At 47.3% G+C, this 21,885-nt stretch overlaps 1 protein-coding gene across 7 annotated transcripts in view; it reads right to left on the reverse strand.

Annotated features, from left to right (window-relative positions):
- Positions 1–2,799: 2,799 nt before the first annotated feature.
- SETD5 (SET domain containing 5) overlaps positions 2,800–21,885 on the reverse strand; it is a 65,194-nt gene continuing 46,108 nt past the window's right edge. For 5 of the 7 annotated variants that reach the window (XM_088662666.1, XM_088662665.1, XM_088662662.1 and 2 more), the window contains 8 exons: positions 19,822–19,951; positions 16,355–16,608; positions 12,220–12,276; positions 9,358–9,813; positions 8,597–8,874; positions 6,317–6,450; positions 5,181–5,266; positions 2,800–5,039 (listed from right to left, as the gene is read on the reverse strand). In XM_088662666.1, the coding sequence (XP_088518792.1) occupies positions 4,404–5,039; positions 5,181–5,266; positions 6,317–6,450; positions 8,597–8,874; positions 9,358–9,813; positions 12,220–12,276; positions 16,355–16,608; positions 19,822–19,951 (2,031 nt within the window). In that variant the 3' untranslated portion in view covers positions 2,800–4,403. The remainder of the gene's footprint in view (positions 5,040–5,180; positions 5,267–6,316; positions 6,451–8,596; positions 8,875–9,357; positions 9,814–12,219; positions 12,277–16,354; positions 16,609–19,821; positions 19,952–21,885) is intronic. The other 2 variants (XM_035106904.3, XM_088662667.1) reach the window with 1 other exon arrangement.

Consider the following 21,885-nt stretch of genomic DNA (forward strand, 5'->3'; position numbering starts at 1 on the left):
TCGGGTTAAGTACACTTCAGGTTGAGTACTCCGCGGACCCGTCTGGAACGGATTAATCCACTTTCCATTACTTTCAATGGGAAAGTTCGCTTCAGTTTATGAACGCTTCAGTTTAAGTACTCTGCGGACCGTCTGGAACAGATTAATCCACTTTCCATTACAGTACTTTCAATGGGAAAGTTCGCTTCAGTTTATGAACAGACTTCCGGAACCAATTGTGTTCATAAACCGAGGTACCACTGTACTATATTTCACCATGCTTGGTATTCCATTCCATCGCAAAGGTTATATGAGACAAACAGCTTTGAAGTCCAATCTTTGGGACCATTAGGTAAAGGTAAAGGGAACCTTGACCGTTAAGTCCAGTCACCGACAACTCTGGGGTTGCAGCGCTCATCTCGCTTTACTGGCCGAGGGAGCCGGCATTTGTCCTCAGACAGCTTCCGGGGCATGTGGCCAGCATGACTAAGCCGCTTCTGGTGAAACAGAGCAGCACACGGAAACAGTTTACCTTCCCGCTGTAGTGGTACCTATTTATCTACTTGCACTATGACGTGCTTTCAAACTGCTAGGTTGGCAGGAGGACTGAGTAACGGGAGCTCACCCCATTGTGGGGATTCGAACTGCCAACCTTCTGATTGGCAAGCCCTAGGCTCAGTGGTTTAGACTACAGCGCCACCCGCGTCCCTTGGGACCATTAGGTGTGGTAAAATGGGCTTCTCGGCTAGAAAAAAAGTTCAGTATAGACCAGTACGTGTAAAGCATTTCAAGTTTTGTGTATTGGATCTTCAGTTTACTTTTATTAATTCATGAAGTCAAGTGTCAACTCTGGGCATTTGAAAAACAAAAACTTACTGTTCTGGTATTGTTCTGAGTTCTAATCAAAGCAGTGGCAAACCTAATGTGAATTTTACAAACCCTCTGGCCACCTTCTCAGCACTCAAGTCCCAGAGGATGATGTCAGTTGCTTGTCAATACCACGAAATGTTTCCCCAAGAGATTTCACAGGTTGCCACTCTGCCTCCACACCTGTTCATCAGTAAGTTACGAGACACACCCTTCCCATTTGGTTTCAGTAAAAAACTAAAGGATCCCTGGACAGTTAAGTCCAGTCAAAGGTGACTATGGAGTTGTGGCGCTCATCTCGCTTTCAGGCCAAGGGAGCTGGTGTTTGTCCAGACAGCTTTCCGGGTCATGTGGCCAGCATGATTAAACCGCTTCTGAAACCAGATCGCACAGAAATGCCATTTACCTTCCTGCTGCAGCGGTACCTATTTATCTACTTGCACTGGTGTGCTTTCGAACTGCTAGGTTGGCAGAAGCTGGGACAGAGCAATGGGAGCTCACTCCATTGCGGGGATTTGAAACACCGACCTTCTGATTGGCAAGCCCAAGAGGCTCAGTGGTTTAGACCACAGCGCCACCCGCATCTTAGCAGTGTCTAAGTCAGTGCTCTCCCCGTGTCTAAGCATGGTGGAGGCCATATTTATTTGGCTGCAAGCATTTTTGTACCACACTTCAACCACAGCCACAGCCCCAGCAAAAAGAACAAAAATATGGAAAATATAATGAACTAAAAGCTACACAATCATAAAAATAACCCAGGAGTCAGCAAGATTAAAATGATGGTTATGTGAAAAGAGCTTGAGGCAGTTAAGGTAGGCGACAGGTGGATCTCTTAGGTGGAGAGCATTCCATAATAAAAATATGCTTGTAAAATCGATACACCTCAGTAGAGGCAGCCTTTGGTCAACAAGTTATTCACTGGCAGACAACTTTTCCCACCTGGTGCACTTTTTTAAATAGCTTTAGTTAGTACAACCCACAATGACTGAGGTTCACCACCTCTAGAGAAGGATCTGTTGGTTCTTACCTGAATAGTGTTTCTCAAAGGTGCTGAACCCACAGCATGGGCCCAAACCTTTTTTTCTTTTTCTTTTGCAGGTTGGCTGCCGTTCTGTTTTTTCTCAGGTTTTCAATAGTTGGTTGGTGGTTCTTACTGTTTTCAAGCATGATTGCAAGTTCAGATTTGTATTAGCCTGTTCCTGAAGCTTGCCATTCAAGGTGACTGGGGTGATGGGGGCATGCCTGACACCCTGCCTTTCCAGTCTTTGGCAGGAAGAGGGCAGGATAACTCACCATAACGTTGTGTTCAGCATCTTTGGAGAAGTTAATGATGTTAACAGTCTCTGGCTGTTCAGGCACAGACCCAGGGGGTAGCTACTCTTGCATTCATGTCCAAGCCGGGATGGGATCTGGGGTGTGCTCTTTCAAGCTGTACTTGGAAAGGCGGCTGCGATTCTTCGTAACAGCAGCAGCAGATACAGCATTCATGCATTCAGAACGCTGAGCCTCGACTACAGTAATGCACTTCACGCAGGGCTGCCCTTGGTAACAAAATGCTGTAGCTTGTCTTGTGCAAGGTAATCAGGACCAAATTACACCAGTGCCAGAAACAGCTCCAGATTGCCTTCCAAAGGTGCTGGTCCTACCAAACCTAAGAGCCTGCTTGTACTCATCACTCCGTTATATCATTTAAGATAGATAAGGGATACCATGTACAGCAGCAAACCAGGTCCACAAGGATGAGAAAAGGGGCACTCTCAGCAACTGCCCCTAACTTTGGGGTTCTCTTCCCCTGGACGATCTCCAGATCTTGAGGGCTGTACGTTGAAAGGAGGGCTAAAATCTTGGGCTCTGCGCAACAAGGCACCCTGTCCCTTCGGCTTCACCTGGATTTTGCACAAACCAACCACACTTCATCGCCCAAGAACCCGCTGAGAGAGCATAACAGGCTGGTTTTCAAGTTAAGTATTTTATTATCAAAATTATTACATCTCTTGTGAAAGTTCAAATGTTACAGCACAGTGTACAACTCCACTTGAGGGCAGCCCTACAGCTCGCCCGCCTGCCCCCCAAACTTCCTGGTGGCTCCTTCCCGGCGACTGCACATATAACAGGCGCATTGCCTTTTGCCTGTTGATCTCCAGAATCATCGCTTGCAATGCTCACCCCCCCCATGAGGCATGCTCAGCATGTCAGAAAGGGAGGCTGCAAAGCCCAGTGAAGCTGACACCCTTTTTTAGACAGTATATAGGACTTGTCTTGTGGGTGACAAGTTCTATTCCCCAACACGCTAACAGCCAGACACTTTTGAAGGAAAGGGTTCGTTTATTTCTTCTGCTCTGCTCTGATCAATTTTAAAAGTTTCCTCTAAGTCGAATGAACACCTGATTTCAGTTGTGGATTAGAGAAACTTGTAACAGTCCTAATTATTATTATTTTTAAAAAAAGAGAGAAAGAAATGGGAGGGCGGGGGGAAAAGACTGTGCATCTGAGAAATGAGGGAAGACATGCTCACAGCAATATCTTGTCCGAGAGGAAACGAGAAGGTCCGTGGCAGCACTGGGGTTAGACCTGCCTGATATTTTTGCTAACCTACTATGGTTATAACTGAATATAAAATTAGATAAATAAAAACGCACGCTTGACAGGTAAACAAGTGAGAAAAGCTGGCAACTGTATGGAATTTGACAGAGCATTTGACGGGCCTGGTGTTGATGCTCTTGGGCCTCAGGGGGAGGTAGCAGACGTGTTTCTCATGCACTCCATGAAACTCTTGACCGCAGCAGCAGCAGCAGTGCCACCAGACTGGGCACCTCGTTCATCACCCTCACCTAGACTTAGGGCAGGCACCTAAAGCAAGCCATATTCCCACTGCCACAGCACTGGCCTCTTGGAACGAACTGATCACACCCCTAGGCCACCCCCCCACTGGCAGCGAGGTGCCAACTTCAGAGGCATAGTATGGACTTACTAGAGTGACTTTTTGCAGCAATGCCTGCATGCACACCCTGCACACCCCTCTCTCTCACACACATACACACTCACACTGCTACCAGCCCCACCCCACGGCTCTTGCTTCTCTCCCACAAATGCTCTTTCTTTGCAACTGGAATGATCAGAATGGACTAAGCCCCCAACCCTCCCCGACCAGAATACTCTGGGAACCCAACCTTGCAGAGAGCACTTTGGGATTTAGATCAACGCCCCCCTCCCCCCACATATCCCCATCTCCCCTATTTATTTATTTTCTGATTTGCACTGGTTTCATATTCAAGCTTCCCTACCTGCCCAGGTGACTACAGCTAAGGGCACCGGTAGGAAACGGAGGCCATGCCACTCAGCACCGTTTGCTTTCTACAACGTACCCAGACACCAGAGAGATGCTTTCCTGCCCATTCTGCCGCTGCCACCTCCTCCTTCCAAAGCCAGGGGGTGGCCGGCAGTGCTCTCTCTTGCCCGGCGCACCCGAGCCCCAGCCTCTGGGCCCTTTGCTGTCCCGGCATGGTTCCCCCGTGAGCCACTGCCAGAAGGAACGGTGGGCTCTAGTCTGTCCTGCCCTAAGAAAGGCCGGTCTGAGTCTTTACGCCTGACCCTGCAAGCTGCTGCAGTCTGTATTGATTGATGCTGCCTCCTCCCCCTCGGTGAGAGTAGTGCTGCTGTGAGCTGGAAAGTGCTGCGGCTCTGGAGCTCTGGTACAGAGCAGGCTGCCCAGAGGCGGGAGGGTTGATAGTCCGCAAGTCTGACTGTGAGGGCCTGGATGACGACGACGAGGAAGACGAAGACGACGAGGAAGTGGAGGAAGAGGAGGAGGAGGAGGAGGAAGGGCAGCCAGCGGTTCCCACGCAGGGATGAGACCCTGTTTCAGAGGGGGGCAAACAGTCTGCGGCTGCCGCCGTTTGGGCAGGGCTGGGAGCAGTGGCTATGGGGCAGCTCTTCTTCAAGACGCCACTGCCAGACGGCTGCTGACTGCTATAATACCCAGAGTTCCCTGCAAACAGAGCCGAGGAGTCTGTGGCGCCCGAGGGGGCAGAGGAAAGGGAGGGTTCTGAGGAGCTGAGGGGCGGAAGGTGCCCTGCTCTCTGGGACTGAGACCTGTAGCTGTAGCCAGGGGATGGCATGGGGTGTCCTCGGTATGGGGAGGCGCTCTGGAGGACGGTCTGCGACTCCGCCCGCGGGCTGTCCGACTGCAAGAGCTGCAAGGGAAAGAAGCAGGCATCAGAAAACCGCCGTTTAGCACCCAGCTCTGCAGCTCAGCGACCCCGGCAGGAAAGGCTGGACTGTGCCCGAGAGAGAGCCAACCACGAACGGCATGAGGCGGGTATTGCTTCACGTACCTGGTAGCTGTAACGCGAAGGACTATAAACGGCTGGTCCCTTGAGGGAAGGGTTGAGGGGGTCTGTCGAATCTCCTTCCGCAGCATCTGGAAGGCAGAGCAGAGAGGGTCTAGCAGCAGAAATACAGGTTGCTGGGTTAGGAGGAACCAGCTACAGATGAGCCCCTGTAGCAGGGACAGGTGAGAAAGAGACCCCCTGAAGAGCCCCAGCTCTAGAAAAACTGAAATGTACACAAGGATTAGAATAAAACTAGTAAAACCTCAATAGCTAGAGGAGCAACACTGAAGGGGGGGGGGGAGAGAGGAAGACACCCTTTCACAGAATCATGGCCTTATCTAGTCAATCCCCTTTCCTCTCTTCTGCCTTGCTCAGACCACACCTGGAGTACCCTGTCCAGTTCTGGGTGCCCCAATTTAAGAAGGATACTGACAAGTTGGTATGTGTGCAGAAGAAGGCAGCCAAGATGACCAAGGAAACCAAGCCTTATGAGGAACAGTTTAGGAGATACGATAGCCACCTTCAAATATCTAAAGGGCTTCCACATGGACGATAGAGCAAGCTTGTTTTCTTCTGCTCTGGAGGCTAGGACCCAAACCAAGGGATTCAAATTACAAAAAAAAAAGGAGATTCCAACTAAACATCGGGAAGAAATTTCTGATGGTAAGAGCTGTTTGACAGTGGATCAACAAACTCCCTCAGGAGGTGATGGACTCTCCTTCCTTGGAGGCTTTTAAGCATAGGTTGGATGGCCACCTGTCATTGATGTTTCAGTTGAGATTCCTGCATTGCAGGAGGTTGGACTAGAAGACCCTTGCGGTCTCTTTCGACTCTTCTATTCTATGCCTGCCTAGCCTCTTCTTGAATACCTCACTGCAAAATTGTAAACACTTGTGTAAGTCAATCAGTAGAGAGAGAGAGAGAGACTTATATCTGCATCCCCAAGACAAAGCTAGCGAATGAATCTTAACTGCTTTGTTTGGAGTGATGTGAGCCTGCGCCACGTGGAGCAGAAATCCCATAGATCGCAGACGGTCTTGGACTCCATCATTCCACAAGAACAGAGCCCTGCCTGTAGATTCAGCCCCACCTGCCCGAGCTCCAAAGGCAGCTCCCCCCCCCAGTGCATTCCCATTTACCTGCTTCTCTCTCCCCCAGGCTCTCCCGAGTGGGCGAGGGCTCTCCTCTCTGACACAACTTAGCGCTGCTGCGTAAAACCTTCTCCAGAATCCCACGGCCTTCTCGCAGCCGCTCCACCGAGGTGGGAACCATCCTATAGCAGGGCACAAAAGAGCGAGAATGGGAATGACACCTCTGGACCCTTCAAGAGGTCTAAAAAGTTTCAAGCATCTTGTGACAATATTTTTAAACAACAACAACAACAGTTTATTATGTTGAAAGGTTCCCCTGCGGTCTGAAGGAGTCTTGTTCATGTGTATTTCTACATTATGCGCAACCTTAGTTGTTGAGGGGCAAGTGCTGTTTACTTCTAGGGCAAAGTGGAACTTGCCTCACAATGATGGCTAGAAAATATTCATTAGAGGCAAATAACCATTTTAATCAAATGGTAACACTGCAGCCTATTTCTACAGTTTCGTTGGGGGAAACAGAAGGCAGTTGCCCTGGGATAAGAGTCCGAAGCATACAAAGGATATTGTGCGGGGAACTCAACCACTGCTGGAATGCTTCCACGGCTGCAGTGTATATTAGGATGGTTTGCTCTGGGGCAATAAAAATATGGCCCGAGATTTTTCTTTGTGCTTTAGGATTGTACAAAGGGAGGTCACTAGTCAATACACAAATGAAGTTGTAATGCAGAAAACAAAGCTCTATTTCACCATGCCCTGCTCACCAAGGTAGAAATGTTAAAATGCTCATTTCTTACACAGCTGGTGTGGATTTTCTCTGCTTAGGACCATTTTAGTGAGAACTGGACTCATTGAAGTGGCTCTGGGTAGGCCATTCGACTCTCAACTTTTTACTACAAGTAAAATCAGAACAATGGTGCCCAGCCTCCTTCACAAGGCAGTTGCAAGGAGTGAGAAAGAAGGCGTGTATAGCATGTTCCACGCTGGAGCACGACAGCCAAAATTTTACGCTTTTGGAAAACCCTTTTGAGTTTCATAATTATGTTTGCAACCCAATTTTAAAAATCACCTCCTTCCCCCCCCCTTTCCTGACTTAACCCCAACGGGTACTTCTGCTCCAACTTTTACAGTACAATCAATGCTGGTATTTCAAGTATTGAAATCAAAAAGCTTACGTGCTAGATCCCTGAATCTGCGTATTTTATGTCTTTACAGTTAATTTGCAAAAATGAGCTAGACAGGTGGTCACATTTCAATGAGGTAAGTGAGGAGAGAAAAGAATAGTCAGAGCTCACACAGTGTGGGGGGGGGTATATATGAGTGGGGATATGGAAGGAAGGAATGTACATCTTTACTGCTGCTTTTGTTTGGCTAGCAAGAGCTTCCTGCAGGGCAGGGTTAATAGGAGGAGGAGCCCATCTGTTTAGATTGCAAAGGCAGTTCCTTGGCAATTGAGAGAGATGGAAACTTCATTTCTTATAAAATGAAAACTGTGTGCCGATATTGCAAAGCACAGCAAATCTGTTGAGGCTCTTGTGTAAATATGGTTTGCGATTCGAAGTCACCGCCTGTCCCCAGTGTACAGCTGATGCAGCAGAAAAGGTCAGTTATCTGTACGCAAAGGTAGAAGAAGGTCCTCAGGAGGAAACTAACAAGCTTTGAGTGTACAGGACTCTAACCCCCCCACCCCAAATCCGAAACAGCTCTGCCCCACCACTGCCCGCTAGTTGCAAAGGGCAGAAAAGTTGGAACTCCCAAGCCCATTTAGCGCTGCAGATCTAACAAAGACCACAGTCTTTGGAACCACCGAACTCAGATACTACTAGTGCTGCAACTTGCTTATAGAAGCAGTATCAATATGTGGCAAGGTAAAAACAAAAATTTAGGAAGTCAAATTCTGCAAGTTCACTGACAGCAGAATAATGACAATTAGCTATGATAACTTAACAGAACCTCTGCGTTCAGAGGCAACTGGACTCTGAATACCAGGTGCTTGGGACGAGTAAGAGAAAAAGGCTGTTGTTTTCTGATCTCTTTGTAAGTTTCCTGAAATTACCCGGCAGGCCATTGCTGGAAACAACGCTGGACAGACCTTTGGTCGAATCCAGCAGGGTGGCTCTTTGCAGACTATAGCCCACAGTAAGGGAGAGCTGTGAAAAGTGTTCTCTCTGTGCTCAAAGTTCGCTATCGAGGTTATCATCCTGCCCTTTAAGACCAAGTGAGGCAAGACACGGCACAGGGCATAAACATTTTTATCTCTTTTCACCTTGCCAGGGAGGAACTCCCAGAAACAACACATGTCTCTGCCATAGTTTGCTTCTTGAGACTCACCATCTACTGCTGATGCTGTCCTGGGATTTGCTGTGCGTGGTCCCCCTTGGTTCTGGTGGGCTGACTTCCTCCAGGTGAGACAAAGAAGAATGAGAGGGGGAGAAGCCATGCTGTGGAGAAGACAGGGTGTGGGCCCCTGAGCCCTGCACGAGGCCAGCAGCATCCACATCTGCCCCAGAGCAGCTGACACTCAGCCGGGTAGGTGTCCCTGTACATCGAGAGGAATCCCCTCCCTCCTTGGCTTCTTGCTTTCGTTTGCGGTACTCCAGAAGGGATACCTAGGAGAGAAAAGGCTATCATCAGCTTCAGGCAGGTGACGTGACTTGACACGTGTGTGTGTGTACGTGCTTAAAAGGCACCTGCTGCAATGCCCTGTGGGCTACATGGGTTTTGAGCTGGTGCAAGGAAGCTGCTCTCCAGCCTATGGTCAGTAGGAAACCTACAGCCAGACCTCCGGGTCACACAGAGTCGAGCACAACACAAAGCAGAGATAAGAACGACCCTCTAAGAACAGACTCCGCACCCTGTTGCATGGACTTCTCTGAGCCTCCAGGGAACGTGATGTCTGCTTTCATCCTGTTCTCACCAAAGAAAGATGCCTCAGCTGCTCACCCTACCAAGTAATGGAGAGTCTGCATGTCTCTCAGCAGGCTCCAGACTGCCTCCTCTTGTACGATTTCCCAGCGCGCACACGCACACCGGGCAGGCCTTCCTTTTTCCCTGGAGTGACTGTGCTCGTGTTACTCATGTCGGATACTTGCCTTTTTCCTCTGCGGAGGGTTCTGGGGTGTGGATTTAACACCTTCGCAGGTTTTCTCGCCACAGGGGGGCAAGGGTCCGTGTGCAGCTTCCTTCAGAAGCGCCTGCTCGTGCCTGCCAAAGTATCCCTCCGCAGGGGAGCTGCAGCAGCCCCTGTCTGGATTCAGAAGCTTCCCGTCGGCCATCTGCGGAGACTCTCGTAACAATCCGTCTGCCCGAGGCATAGCATTCAAAGGGGAGAAGGCATACATCAAGTTAAACTCTGTCCGAAAAGCCTGGTCAGAACTTCGTAGCAGCGCCTGGGCTTCTCCACTCTTTCCTGGGAAGCTGGTCTCCAAGGGCTGGGATGCCAGGTCAGAATGCCCCGGAGTGAGCAAGGAGGGTTTCTCTGGACAGCTGTTAGTGCCGGCATCCAGGAATCCTGCCTTCTGTAGGTCAAGGTCCGTCCTGAGGCAGAGCTGGAATGACCAACAAAGGGGGTGTGGGGGCGGGTGAGGGAGAGGATATCAAAAAGGGTAGAGAAGCAGGTGAAAGGGGCAGACAAGAGAAAAACACTTTTAATTCAGGAAAGACCTCCTTTCCCATGGACAGCACATATACGGCTTTCTCACTCTTTGTTCCCAGTCTTTTGCTCTCCGCTCTGCCTGGGTTTTTTCTCCCCCCTAGCTGCATAGCCGCTCTCTTCCTCTGCAGAATTTCTGGAGGCAAATTAAATTTGCAAGGTCCCTCCCCCTCGAGGATGGAGATGTTGGTGGCTCAAATGAGCCTCGGTGTGTTTTCAAGGTCACTATTTAACAAATAACGTCACAACCATTTCAATAAAAGGTGAAGAATCAAGGAAAACTTCAAGGCACCACACACCAGGTACTCTTATCCACCAACCTCTTTGTTGTAAAGCTAGTCACAAGCACACTTTGCAAGCACACTTCACGGCATTCAGAAATCTCTTTAAGAAGAGAACTGACAAGCACACCTGACAGAATCTAAGCTTCGCAGGATGGCATGCAAGCCATGGGCAGAATCCTGGATTAACAGGTTTCCAATTATTACAAGGTCCTTAAAAAAAGTGTGGGTGGTGGCTATATTAAAAAGCAATTGGGAGAGGAGCTGCCCATTCAATGGGGATGAATCTTTGGCACCCTGTACTGCTCCCCCACTTTCCTCTGCCCCCAATAACTCCCATCCCTGTCCAAGCTGTCGAGGATTTACAAAAGCCTCGGTACACTGATCAAAATAAGACCAACGAACATAAACCACACTGCATAGCTCATTCCTGCTCTGCAACTTAGAAAACTGTTGACAGTGCCCTGCCTACCTCATGCTTTGCAGATATGTCCATTATTAGCTTCTATCCCTTTTGCTTTTGTCTTGAATTTTTGGCATGATGGTGTTTATATGCAGCATCCCAACATTATGCTTGCAGACTGACTACCTAAACTGAAGGGGGGGGGTATGACCCCACACCACAAAGCGCTGCTTCTCCGTTTGATAGGCTGGAGGTGGGAGGGTTACAAAACAAAGCTCTTGTTGTCCCGCTGCCTTGGAGTGAAAGCAGACAAACCTAAGAGCTGCGTCGCACCCCTTTCCTTCACAAAGATCAATCTCTAGGCAAGGAAAGGTGTGCACGCTTGTGTGTACTGTAATGAAAATACCGTGTGGGTGCAAAATACATACATCAGACAAGATGTGCGTGGCAGATTTAGGGCACGGGGGTGGGGTGGGGAGTACAAATGCATGAAGGCATGAAGGTTCCCAGAAGCCTCTGCTGGAATCCCATGAGCTGCAGCCTTCAATCCATTTTACTCTTCGCAATGGAGAAGGACAGACTGGAGGGATGCAACCAGACCGGCACTTTATTAGCCCAGTAAAACTTCACATTACCCGTGTGCTAAATGGGAGTTCTCATCGTGCTGTGTCTAATGCTTTGGCAGGTCCAGGCACGTTTTGGCTATCCAGGAGGGCAGCCGTCAGTGAGCAACTCCCCAGTTTGGTACTTGTTTGAAACGTTCAGGTTGAGGGCTGTTGGCCTTTTGCCGTTCCAAACTGACTGTGGCACCCAACACACTGTTTTAACTAGATTTCTGGGAAGCTAGACTTAGGTTTCTAGTCCTCTTTCAGAAACTGTTCCTCCCTTCTCCCTCTTGGGCTCTATGTTCCCCTACTCATGCATTTGTTTTATAAAAAAGTGTTACATTGCTTTTCGGTGGAAGCCATGCATTAAAAAGTTTGTTATAAAACAATCATGGCCTAAAAACAAAAACAGAATAAATCCTGCCAGAAAATTATCTCTAGGTCTGTACAACCACATAGCCACCCTTGCCCGCTTAGGAGCCATATCGCTCCCTGGCCTCAGACTCCAAACTCCACCAGACAAAACAATTAACTTTGCATTATGCTTATCGAGTTGCACAATTGAATCTGACCGCAGAGTTTGTATCTTGAAGAATGTGGACTTTTGGCACAGAGTAGGAGCAGGACTGTCTATGCTGCAATGGATTAAGAAGATGGGTTCAATAAAACATACAGCACTGTGGTTGCAAGGCCCAGGGCCAGCCACCAAAAATTAAAAGAGTCTGATTCATTTTCTCCTCTCCCTTCCCTTCTCTCTCTCTCTCTCCCCCACTCCCCAGGAAATGCTACTTCAGAAGAATTAACTGGCAAGTGGTCGGCATTTTCCCTTCGTTCACCACTCAATGCTCAACTTCAACAACAAAGGAATCTGACTTGACTAGCCCCTTCTTCCCCACCCACTGCTTCCCCTATCCCTCCTCCCTCCAAGTGTGTACACACACACACACACACACACACACCCCACACAAACTACACACCCTCTCCGCCTCCAATTGAGATGGTGTGATAACTACCTCGGGCGACAGGGACTCGGGCCTATGCGCAGGGGAACTCTCAGGGGAGGATACGTTCTAGGAGGGAAAAGCATCTTGTTATTCATCTAATTTTACAAGTCAAGAAGCAAAATAAAATGAAGTAAAAAAAAGAAAAGAAAAAAGCATAGAGGTTAGCCACATCTATTTGCGGGGGATGGGGTGGGGTGGGGGCAGGATAAGAGACTATCAAGGGGGCGGCCTCATCACTTAGGGGGGAAGTGAATACATTACATGGATTTTAGAGTAGAAAAAAAAAACACAGGATGGAGTTACTGTGTCTCATGCTACAACTTTAGTATCCGGATGAAAGGACAGCGCAGAAACCAGAGATCATTCCACTGCCTTGTGTTCAGAGGATGCCCGGCCAGCCAGTAACACCTCGCGAACGCCATCACTCGGATGAAAGCTGGCATATCACAATGCCTTGCTTTCAGACTGGACTAAAAGGTGAAGGCATTATGTAAAAAATTCTCAGCTGGCTGCTCCTTGAGATAGCGTCTGCTACAGTGGATATGAAATTATGGTACAGTACTAGCTCCTTGAGGGAAGGTGGGCATGAAGCATGGGAGATGCCTCCATACCTGGAACTGCAATGTTGCATGAAAGCATCTCTCTCCTCTTTTGTAAACCTAGGGTCCTTCCTGAGGTATGCAGTTCTGGAAAGCATGAACTGCAGGGGGAGGACCACCACCCCTCAGAATCTGCTGGGTTATGCTGGCCGGTGGCTCTACCCCAGATGTAGCATGTCTCTGTCAGGCAGCCATTTGAGAGCTGCTAGTGCCACATTTGGCTGGGGCAAAAAGAGCAGCGACACATGGCAGAATCCCTTTATTGATTAAGCTGACATCATGCCATAAATCCTTTTACCAAGAAAGTCACTTTGGGTATATCTGTTGTTGTTGTTGTTTAGTCGTTTAGTCGTGTCCGACTCTTCGTGACCCCATGGACCATAGCACGCCAGGCACTCCTGTCTCGCACTGCCTCCCGCAGTTTGGTCAAACTCATGTTCGTAGCTTCGAGAACACTGTCCAACCATCTTGTCCTCTGTCGTCCCCTTCTCCTAGTGCCCTCAATCTTTCCCAACATCAGGGTCTTTTCCAAGGATTCTTCTCTTCTCATGAGGTGGCCAAAGTATTGGAGCCTCAGCTTCACGATCTGTCCTTCCAGGGAGCACTCAGGGCTGATTTCCTTAAGAATGGATAGGTTTGATCTTCTTGCAGTCCATGGGACTCTCAAGAGTCTCCTCCAGCACCATAATTCAAAAGCATCAATTCTTCGGCGATCAGCCTTCTTTATGGTCCAACTCTCACTTCCATACATCACTACTGGGAAAACCATATATCTATCTATCTCTTTTTTAAAAAAAGCTGATTAAATGTTGAGCTTCTGAACACTTCCAAGGTAAGACAGCTTCAGATCCCTAAGCGCAGAAGCCCATGAGACACAGACCCACAACAAGTACTTTTATCTAAACTACCCTTCCCCCACCCAGGGCTCCTCAATTGCTTTGGACTACAACTCCTAGGCTGATGGGATATGTAGTTCAAACATCAAGAGCACATGGAATTGAGGAAGACTGGTTTAATGCTAAACCACATAAGCACAGTAAAATATGTTCTTGAGCAGGGGTTCCCAAACTTGGGTTTCCAGCTGTTTTTGGATTACAGTTCCCATCATCCCTGACCATTGGTCCTGCTAGCTAGGGATGTTGGGAGTTGCAGTCCAACAACAGCGGAATTCCCAAATTTGGGAAATAATAATAATAATAATAATAATAATAATAATAATTTATTATTTATACCCCGCCCATCTGGCTGGGTTTCCCCAAGCACTCTGGGCGGCTCCCAAGCAAATGTCGAAAACACAATACAGCATTAAACATTAAAAACTTCCCTGAACAGGGATGCCTTCAGATGTCTTTTAAAAGTAAGATAGTTGCTTATTTCCTTGACATCTGCTGGGAGGGCGTTCCACAGGGCAGGCGCTGCCACCGAGAAGGCCCTCTGCCTGGCTCCCTGTAACTTCACTTCTCGCGGTGAGGGAACCTCCAGAAGGCCCTTGGCGCTTTGGGCTATTTTTTATTGTGTTTGTTTTTGTGTGGTTGAGGTTTTTTTTCTAACTTTTTATAACTTCACTGTTGATTTTCTAGGAGGTAGGCTCAACTTGATGGCTGCTCAAACTGCTTTGAGCTATTTCTATCTGCTGTTTAACAATGCACTGGTATTATTTAACTTGCTTCTTCCTTTTAAAAAAAGACAATTATGGATTGGGCAGAAATGCAGCAGGAAATAATTTAAAGGAAACACAAATAACGTGTCATGAATGAGTGGAATGGTGTGAAAAGGGGCAGCCTCAACACAGGGGAACTGGGGAGAATAGGTGGTAGAAACTTTAACACATTGCAAGGCTCCTTCCATACAACAAACAGAAAGAGGGGCAGGTGGGCAGGAAACTCAGTCATACAGCATCAGAAGCCGCTCACTTTCTTACATGGGGCAGAAACCTTTGAAGCCTGACTGAAGTTTGCTATGACCAACACTCCTTAAGTGCCGCTTCAAATCAGGAGCGCAAATTGGGACCAACGTTCAGTCTCAAGATACAAAGTCCTAGTGACATCCCATGCATGCCACTGTCTCACTAAGACTGGGGCAACTAAGGCCACTCAAGTTTCTGTGGCTTCTGGCAACAGCACAATTCTGCATTTTCCCCAGCCCAACGAGTGCTGTCTCCGTTTCCGTGCAGAACTGGAAACCATGCAAGAGCCCACGAGACCTGAATCCAAAGGCACTGGGAAAGTGATTGGGGATCTTGCCATTTGGATAGTAAGCAAAATTAATGATCAGGCACTGCACAATGATCAACCCACTTGCACTCAAGCGGCAGGACCATAATCGCGGTGGTGGAAATGCTGCAATTATATGGAAGTATAGAAAAGCCACAGGGCACCAGCCATAGAATTCAGCTTAAGAATCTTGTTTTTCTTTTCTTTTAAAAGGAGCAACTATGGTTGCGAAGCTACACTTGAGAATATGTGGGCAATGCCTGATGGAATCTTAGGAGTCAGGGCTGCTGGTGAGCAGGATTCATAGTGTCTTAAGTTGCCATCCCGGTCAGCAGAATAAATCCTCCTTGTAAACCACTTAGAGGTTATGTTACAATCATTTCATTAAATAAAAAAGTAAACAGAAATAGAATTCTGCAAAGTGTGAGAAATCATGCAAAGGCTTCCGATTTGCACTATTTTAGAAGCTGCAGAATCTGGATTCCATTGATACAGTCTGGGTTGTCTTGGTGCAATGTTGTTTTCCTATGTGTACAGAAATGCAAAGCCCAGATTCAAAGCCCATACAATTATGCAGAAAGTTGAGAGTAGCAGAAGATGGAGAGTCCAGAATCCCTAATTGTGGTCACCTCAACTTTCATAAGAATAAACATTTCCAGGGAGTTTTGCTAAGTAGGGCAGCAGCAGACCTAAAGAGTTTAGTGGCCCAATATTGAAAAATGGGAAGCTCCAACTCAATCCCAAGCACAAATATGGGACACAATAAAAAGTAAGAAAACAGGATGCTTCAGAATGAAAGCACTGGCACGTGCTTGTCTTGCGGGAAACTGCAAAACTGAGGCTACCTGTGCAACTCACACCTGCATTGCACTACAAAGGTTTACAGAAGTTTTGAAAGGGGGAGGCAAATGGCTGTAAGAAGAACAGGAAACACATCATGCAGATGGGGAATTATTGGGATGCAATACAGCTCATGTTCTCCAGAGCTTAGGGTTTGCTAAGAGGTGAATGCAGGAGAGCAGCAGCCCAGAAGTTGACAGCATCTTTGGATGCTACTGGGCTAGGGAAGCTGAGATTAAGTGAATTAGGATGCAGGGAGTAGTGTTTCTGGTAACCTGTAACCCTTTGCACACTCTAGTATCCATCTACTGTGCATAACAATAAAGGAGAATAGGGACTTTATAATCTGCGGGTGCCAGATTCTCGGAATACACAGGATTCTTTAAAAAACCTATCTGCTCATTTCTTAGGTGTACCTGTGTCTTTCCAAGGAGTTTTGATGTATACATCCTAGGTCTGCAGGGAAAGCTGCCATCCTGCCCCCCAACTTACCTCAAACTGTAGTGGAGTATTACAACGACTAGCAGCCAAGGAGGGAATTGGTGAGAAGATCACACCGCAGCTACTTCGGCATTCCTCCTCTCCTGGCATAGATGAGGAGGACGTGGTGAGGTGTGGGCTCAGCGCATCTGGAACTGAGGGGTCAGGAAGTGGGGGAGTGACTGGAGAAAGCGGTCTCAATAACTTGGTAACACTCTGCTCCATTAGATAGCGAGATTTCCACTTCTTCAGGGGGCTCAGGAAATCTGAAATGCAACACAGAATCCAGGTAGTGACTCTACCATTACAAAGCCCCAATCTACGCTCATCATCTACTCCCCTTACATGAACCTTTAAATTTTTGACTGGTTCTTGCCATACTAACAACTCTTCATCTCTCTCTATAAAAAAGAACCCTTCTAAAGAGGAGCACGACCAAAACAGAGGAAGGTAAGAAAGGGGAACAATTCCAGGGCTCAAGGGAACTTCCCGAGATGAAAAAAAGGGTCCAAACCAAATGCGATCAACAAGCCAATAAAAACACCTGTTAAGGTCTAGGTTGTCTAAAATCTAAGCCTCTCCACATCACCTCCATATATCTCCACCAACACAGCAGTATGTACCTTGCCAAAAGACAGGGTTGTGGCCCAGAAAGTGATAACCCAAGCCTCTCCCCTCCGCCACTCAACCACCTCACTTCCCTGTGATGCTTCCTTTCATTTACCTGCAGTCTTCCTAAGCTAGGAATGGTGCGTCTTCCTTGCACTCATTAGGCTGATGGGAAATCTGGCAAGAATTCAAAACAAGGCGGAACAAGAACTAATCCTGCAAGAACAGTCCAGCAGTAAGGCCCACAAGTCCCTCTATTAAGTTTCCTGTTGACAACATCCGGGCCTCCCTCTCTGCACTCTTTACTGTCCCCAGTACTTTCAAATCAATCCTCAAAGTGCAGTAAAAGGGTTATTCTGCTCTATTATCTCTATCCTCAGACGCCAAGCAATCTTCACTGGTGAGTCCTTGTTAATTTTATTTTGTCAAACCCCACTACCCTTGCAGCAGCAAGTCTCCTGCTAGGGTAGAGACCAGTTACTGATGGCAAGACCAAAAGAGAACTTTGAAGCCCCCACTTTCCTTCAACTGGAGTGTTTTGCATCTGCACGCGCAAGCTAATCTCTCTTTCTCAATAAACCAAGGCTTCTTTTCCCCCACTCACACAGTTGGATAACTTAAAACACTTTCCCCAGCTCCAAAGTAGCTGCTCATCAGTAAGCCATCCCTCACACTATCAGTAGAACGTCTAAAGCAGGGTGGGCAGCCTTTTTTTTCTGCTGGAGGGTAATCTGTTGGAGTCACATATTGGTGGCGAGGGGAGCCTGAGCCAAAAGTGAGAGTGGGGTCAGAGATCAAGGTGTCCACTCTGCTCTCCGGTACCTTTTTCTTCTTTCCTTCCTTGCCACACAAAATGGAATCAGGCCAAATGGAATCTGGCTCAGAGCTGCAGGCTGCCTACCTGTATCCCAAAGGGAACCTCTATTAGCCCACATTCCATTGACAGACATCGATCCTGTTGGCCAAAAAACACAGTTGCCTTCTAGCCAGTGAGAGCCAATTATTCCAAGGGAAGTAGGGCTGCTCCAGTGCTTCCAACCATCTACTGATAAGATTATGCTCTACCCTTCAACACACAATGCAAACCTTTGCCTAACAGCAGCCCCAGGATAGTTGTAAGTGGGAGTTCATTTGCAAAGTTTTCGCTGGTAGATTAGATCCCCAACCAGTTCCCCAACCCCAAGCACTCTTCGAGTTGTTCCCCCAAGATGCTGACTTGCATGTGTGAGCTGTCCCTTGCATAAGTATCTTGTACAAAGCTGCCCCCCCCAATTTCCCTTCCTTCTCAAGCCACAGCACCTCTCTTCTCTCCCGCCACCCTATTAACAAGGGAGTTGCATAGGCCTGCCCTTCCCAGCGCTTCATTACGTCATGTGACAGAACTTAATCTGACCTGCAAGAAACCCTCAAAAGCCAAATGATTTCGTGGTCCTAAGAAATGCCACTGGACAACTTTTAACTCAAAGAATCCAACCCATAGAAGCCTCTTATGCTTCCCCCGCACCACCACCTCTCACTTAAAATTGCAATTTGCCCAGAACTAGTGCTTTTTCTGCTTTAGATGCCTCTAACCTTTGTGTAACAAACAGTTATCTGTACACTGCCTAGGGCCTCGTCTCGCGTCCTTGGAAAACTGATCCCTGACTTGGATAGATCGCCACCCTCTTCCTCTGCAAAGACAGATGCAAAGTTACTGTTTTTAAAACTTGTCTTTTTGCTTTGCTCACAGATGTATGCTCCGGTGCTGGAGAGTGGCTGTTCTGCAACCAGGTGCCTACTCTTTAACCAGTTATTTTCCCAGCAAGCGGAGGAAGGCGGCGGCACTGGGTTTGGCGCAGTGCACTTCCTCCCTGGGAATAAGGTCTCTGTTTCTAGATGAAGCCCAAAGGGGAATGGGTTCTCTTGATTTTGGAAAAGGAGGATCCTATCCTCAACAAGCCCCTTCTTACTCTCCTCCCTGCCCCCCTCCGCAAGGAAATGGCAGAATGAGTAGTCACCCGGCAAAAGAAACACCATTCGTGCAGCTTGTACGGTTTTTCTGCTCGTTCCCCCTTGCATTCCCCTCAAGAGCAGGCTAACAGGTGGACTGTTATCTGCAGAATGGCAACAGGCCTGTGCCAGTGTCACAGAACTGTAGAGTTGGAAGGGACTCCGAGGTTCATCTAGTCCAACCCCCAGCAATGCAGAAATGTGCAGGTGGCCCATACAGGGTTTGAGCCCACAACCTTGGTGTTAGCACCACACTCTAACCACCTTAGCGACCTCAGGAGCTGTGAAGGATAGGATGTTATACAATGAGGAGGGTGGCACTTCTGAGCTCTAGTCCATCACAAACCCTGGGGCAAAGACTGTAGGTCCTGAGTTGCTAGGAAATAACAATAAGGAATTAGAGGAGGAGGAGGAGGAGGAGGAGGAGGAGGAGACGAAGAAGAAGAAGAAGAAGAAGAAGAAGAAGAAGAAGAAGAAGAAGAAGAAGAAGAAGAAGAAGAAGAAGAAGCCGCCTGTGTCAACAGGTAGCAACACTACGCAATTCTATGTGCACTGCACCTTTTATTGCTCATTAGCTCACTGAGTGACCTTGAATCAGTCACTGCTTCTCAGCCTAACCGACCTCACAGGGTTGTTCTGAAGACTCAATGAGGAGGAGAATAACTATGTACACCACCTCAAGTTTCTTGGAGAATCAGGCGAGATACAAATGCAGTAAACAAACGAATAAATAAACTGGTTAGTACACGGAGGCCAGAGTTATATAGAGTTATTTACTGCAATTATGCTTTCTTTCTTTCTTTCTAACTGGCCCTTCAAAGAGTGAAAGACTGAAACGACATCCACGTGCACCACTGAAACATGGAGGCCTCTCAACCAACCTGCGTTTTCCTTGCAGATGCCAGAAGTGCTACCACTCTCGTTGCTTTGGTATAGACACTGAGTTCTGTTCTCTTGGGAAGCAGCTGAGGTCTGAGTCATCCCTTCTTCCAGAGCCTGCTTTATCCAACGCTGCAAAAACAAACCTTGCTCAATAATGCACAGGCTCCCACTTAAAGTGCCCCCCCCCAAAAACAGACTTGCAACAGACCACTTTCAGCAATTTCCATGTTATCGATCAATGCCAACCCCAGGGCATGGGGAGGATCTGTTTTCACCTCAATCGCTTTATGGGCAGGGCCGTTTACACCCTCTAGCCCAACTCAAAGTTTTGGTTGGTTTTTTTTTACTGAAAATAAGTGAGGCTTCTATGCAAATAGGCTGAGCCCATATTTTTAATTGGCAAATGATGGTGCAGTAGGAGAAGGAAATGGCGTAAGGCAGGGAGGGCAGCAGGGGCTTGTGTGTAGGGAAACTTAATTAGGAGCCTTAAAAGAGAGGGAGCCAGTGCAGGCCAAAAGTTTCATCCCCTTGAACTCTGAGTCATTCACCTATTATAGCACATTTTCAAATGCATCTCCACAACCATGAGACTAGAACGGTATCTTTATATGAAAAGATTTGAACGCCAGCATCCAGCTTTTTCTTTTCTTTTTACTAGGGAGGTACCACTATTTTAGCATATGGAAACGTAAAAACAACAGCTTGCCACTCCTACCTAGTCCAAGACTCTCATATGTTGAACATGCACATGGTAAAACCAGATCTGGAAATTACTGATTCTAATTAAGCACACAAGATTATGCTATTAATGCTCTAAACTGAAATTGCGAAAGCAAAATTGAATTCTTTGCTTTTGCCCAAAAGCATACTGGGGTTAGCAGGCCAGGACATTCACATGGAGAAATGAGCCAGATTCAGGACCCAATTAGCAGAAGGCGCATTCTAATTATGGCTTATCCCACTGTGTCAGAGCAATATATGGCAGAGATATGCTTACCAGTCTAAAAGGAAATGTCGGGAGCCCATTTCTGGCATGGTTGCAGCAATGCAGCATAGAACATACATTGAACAAAAGCAGGAGAAGAAATAGAGACGACCAGGAGTATGGCCATCCAATGCTGCTCTAGACCTACCACACAAATGTGCCCATAGACCATTCCACAATTTTGTTGTAAAGCAAGTTTCAAAGCCCTTGTGGATGTTCAAGATAGTTGTCAAATTGAAAAGTCAAATTCTAGTAGACAGAAACCACTTCCTCATAGTCCTGTTGCTGGCTATCCCCTTTCTTCCACCTTGCCCTTGACAGGCAACTTGCCAAAATACAAGCAAGATACCCAAATATTAGCTTTATTAAAAAGCTGTCATGTATTATGAGAGCTACTTTCATGACTTAAGCAGCCTAAACCAGAATAGACTTATTCTGCCTGAGGGGTTATGTTGACACCATTTTGTGGGTGGGTGGGGGGGTTTGTTTTGTTGTTTTATACCAGGTAGCTCGTGAGGCCCAGGAAACTGCATAGAGGGCATTCCTGTGTCCATGGGCCATTCCCTTGCAGCTCAGAACCCTCTGAAAACCCAGCTATAAATCCTGCCTTTGTAAGGCATGAAAAACAAGCTGCTTTAGGCAGACTCTGAGTAGGTATTGCCTCTCAAGGCAAAAAATACATTTAAAGAAAGCATTAGACACACAACGTAACTAGTAGCCTAGAAAAATAAAGCAAAAAGATTAAAATGAAGACTTGACTTTGCTAAGGTCTACGGAAAATCTAGAGCTGGCATCACAATGTGCAAAGCCCTTCTTGAAACAGATACTCTTGACTTTCCTAGTCTCCCTAGTTTAGCTACAGCTTGGGGTGCAGAGAGAAAACAGAAAACGCACTTTCCTTTCTGCTCACCTAACCAAGAATCATCACAGGTTATCTCTATTCAAGAGATCTCAACCAGCAATATCTTAGCAACTACAAAATTCAAGGTGTGTACAGTGCATCAATTACTACTTAGGTGTTTCAGCTATTGCAGTTTTTAAAACCCATACAATAAAGCGTTTTAAGAAATCCTGCAAG

This window comes from Zootoca vivipara, chromosome 2 (genome assembly GCF_965207765.1).
Source record: "Zootoca vivipara chromosome 2, rZooViv2.hap1.1, whole genome shotgun sequence".
Classification (NCBI taxonomy): Eukaryota; Metazoa; Chordata; class Lepidosauria; order Squamata; family Lacertidae; genus Zootoca; species Zootoca vivipara.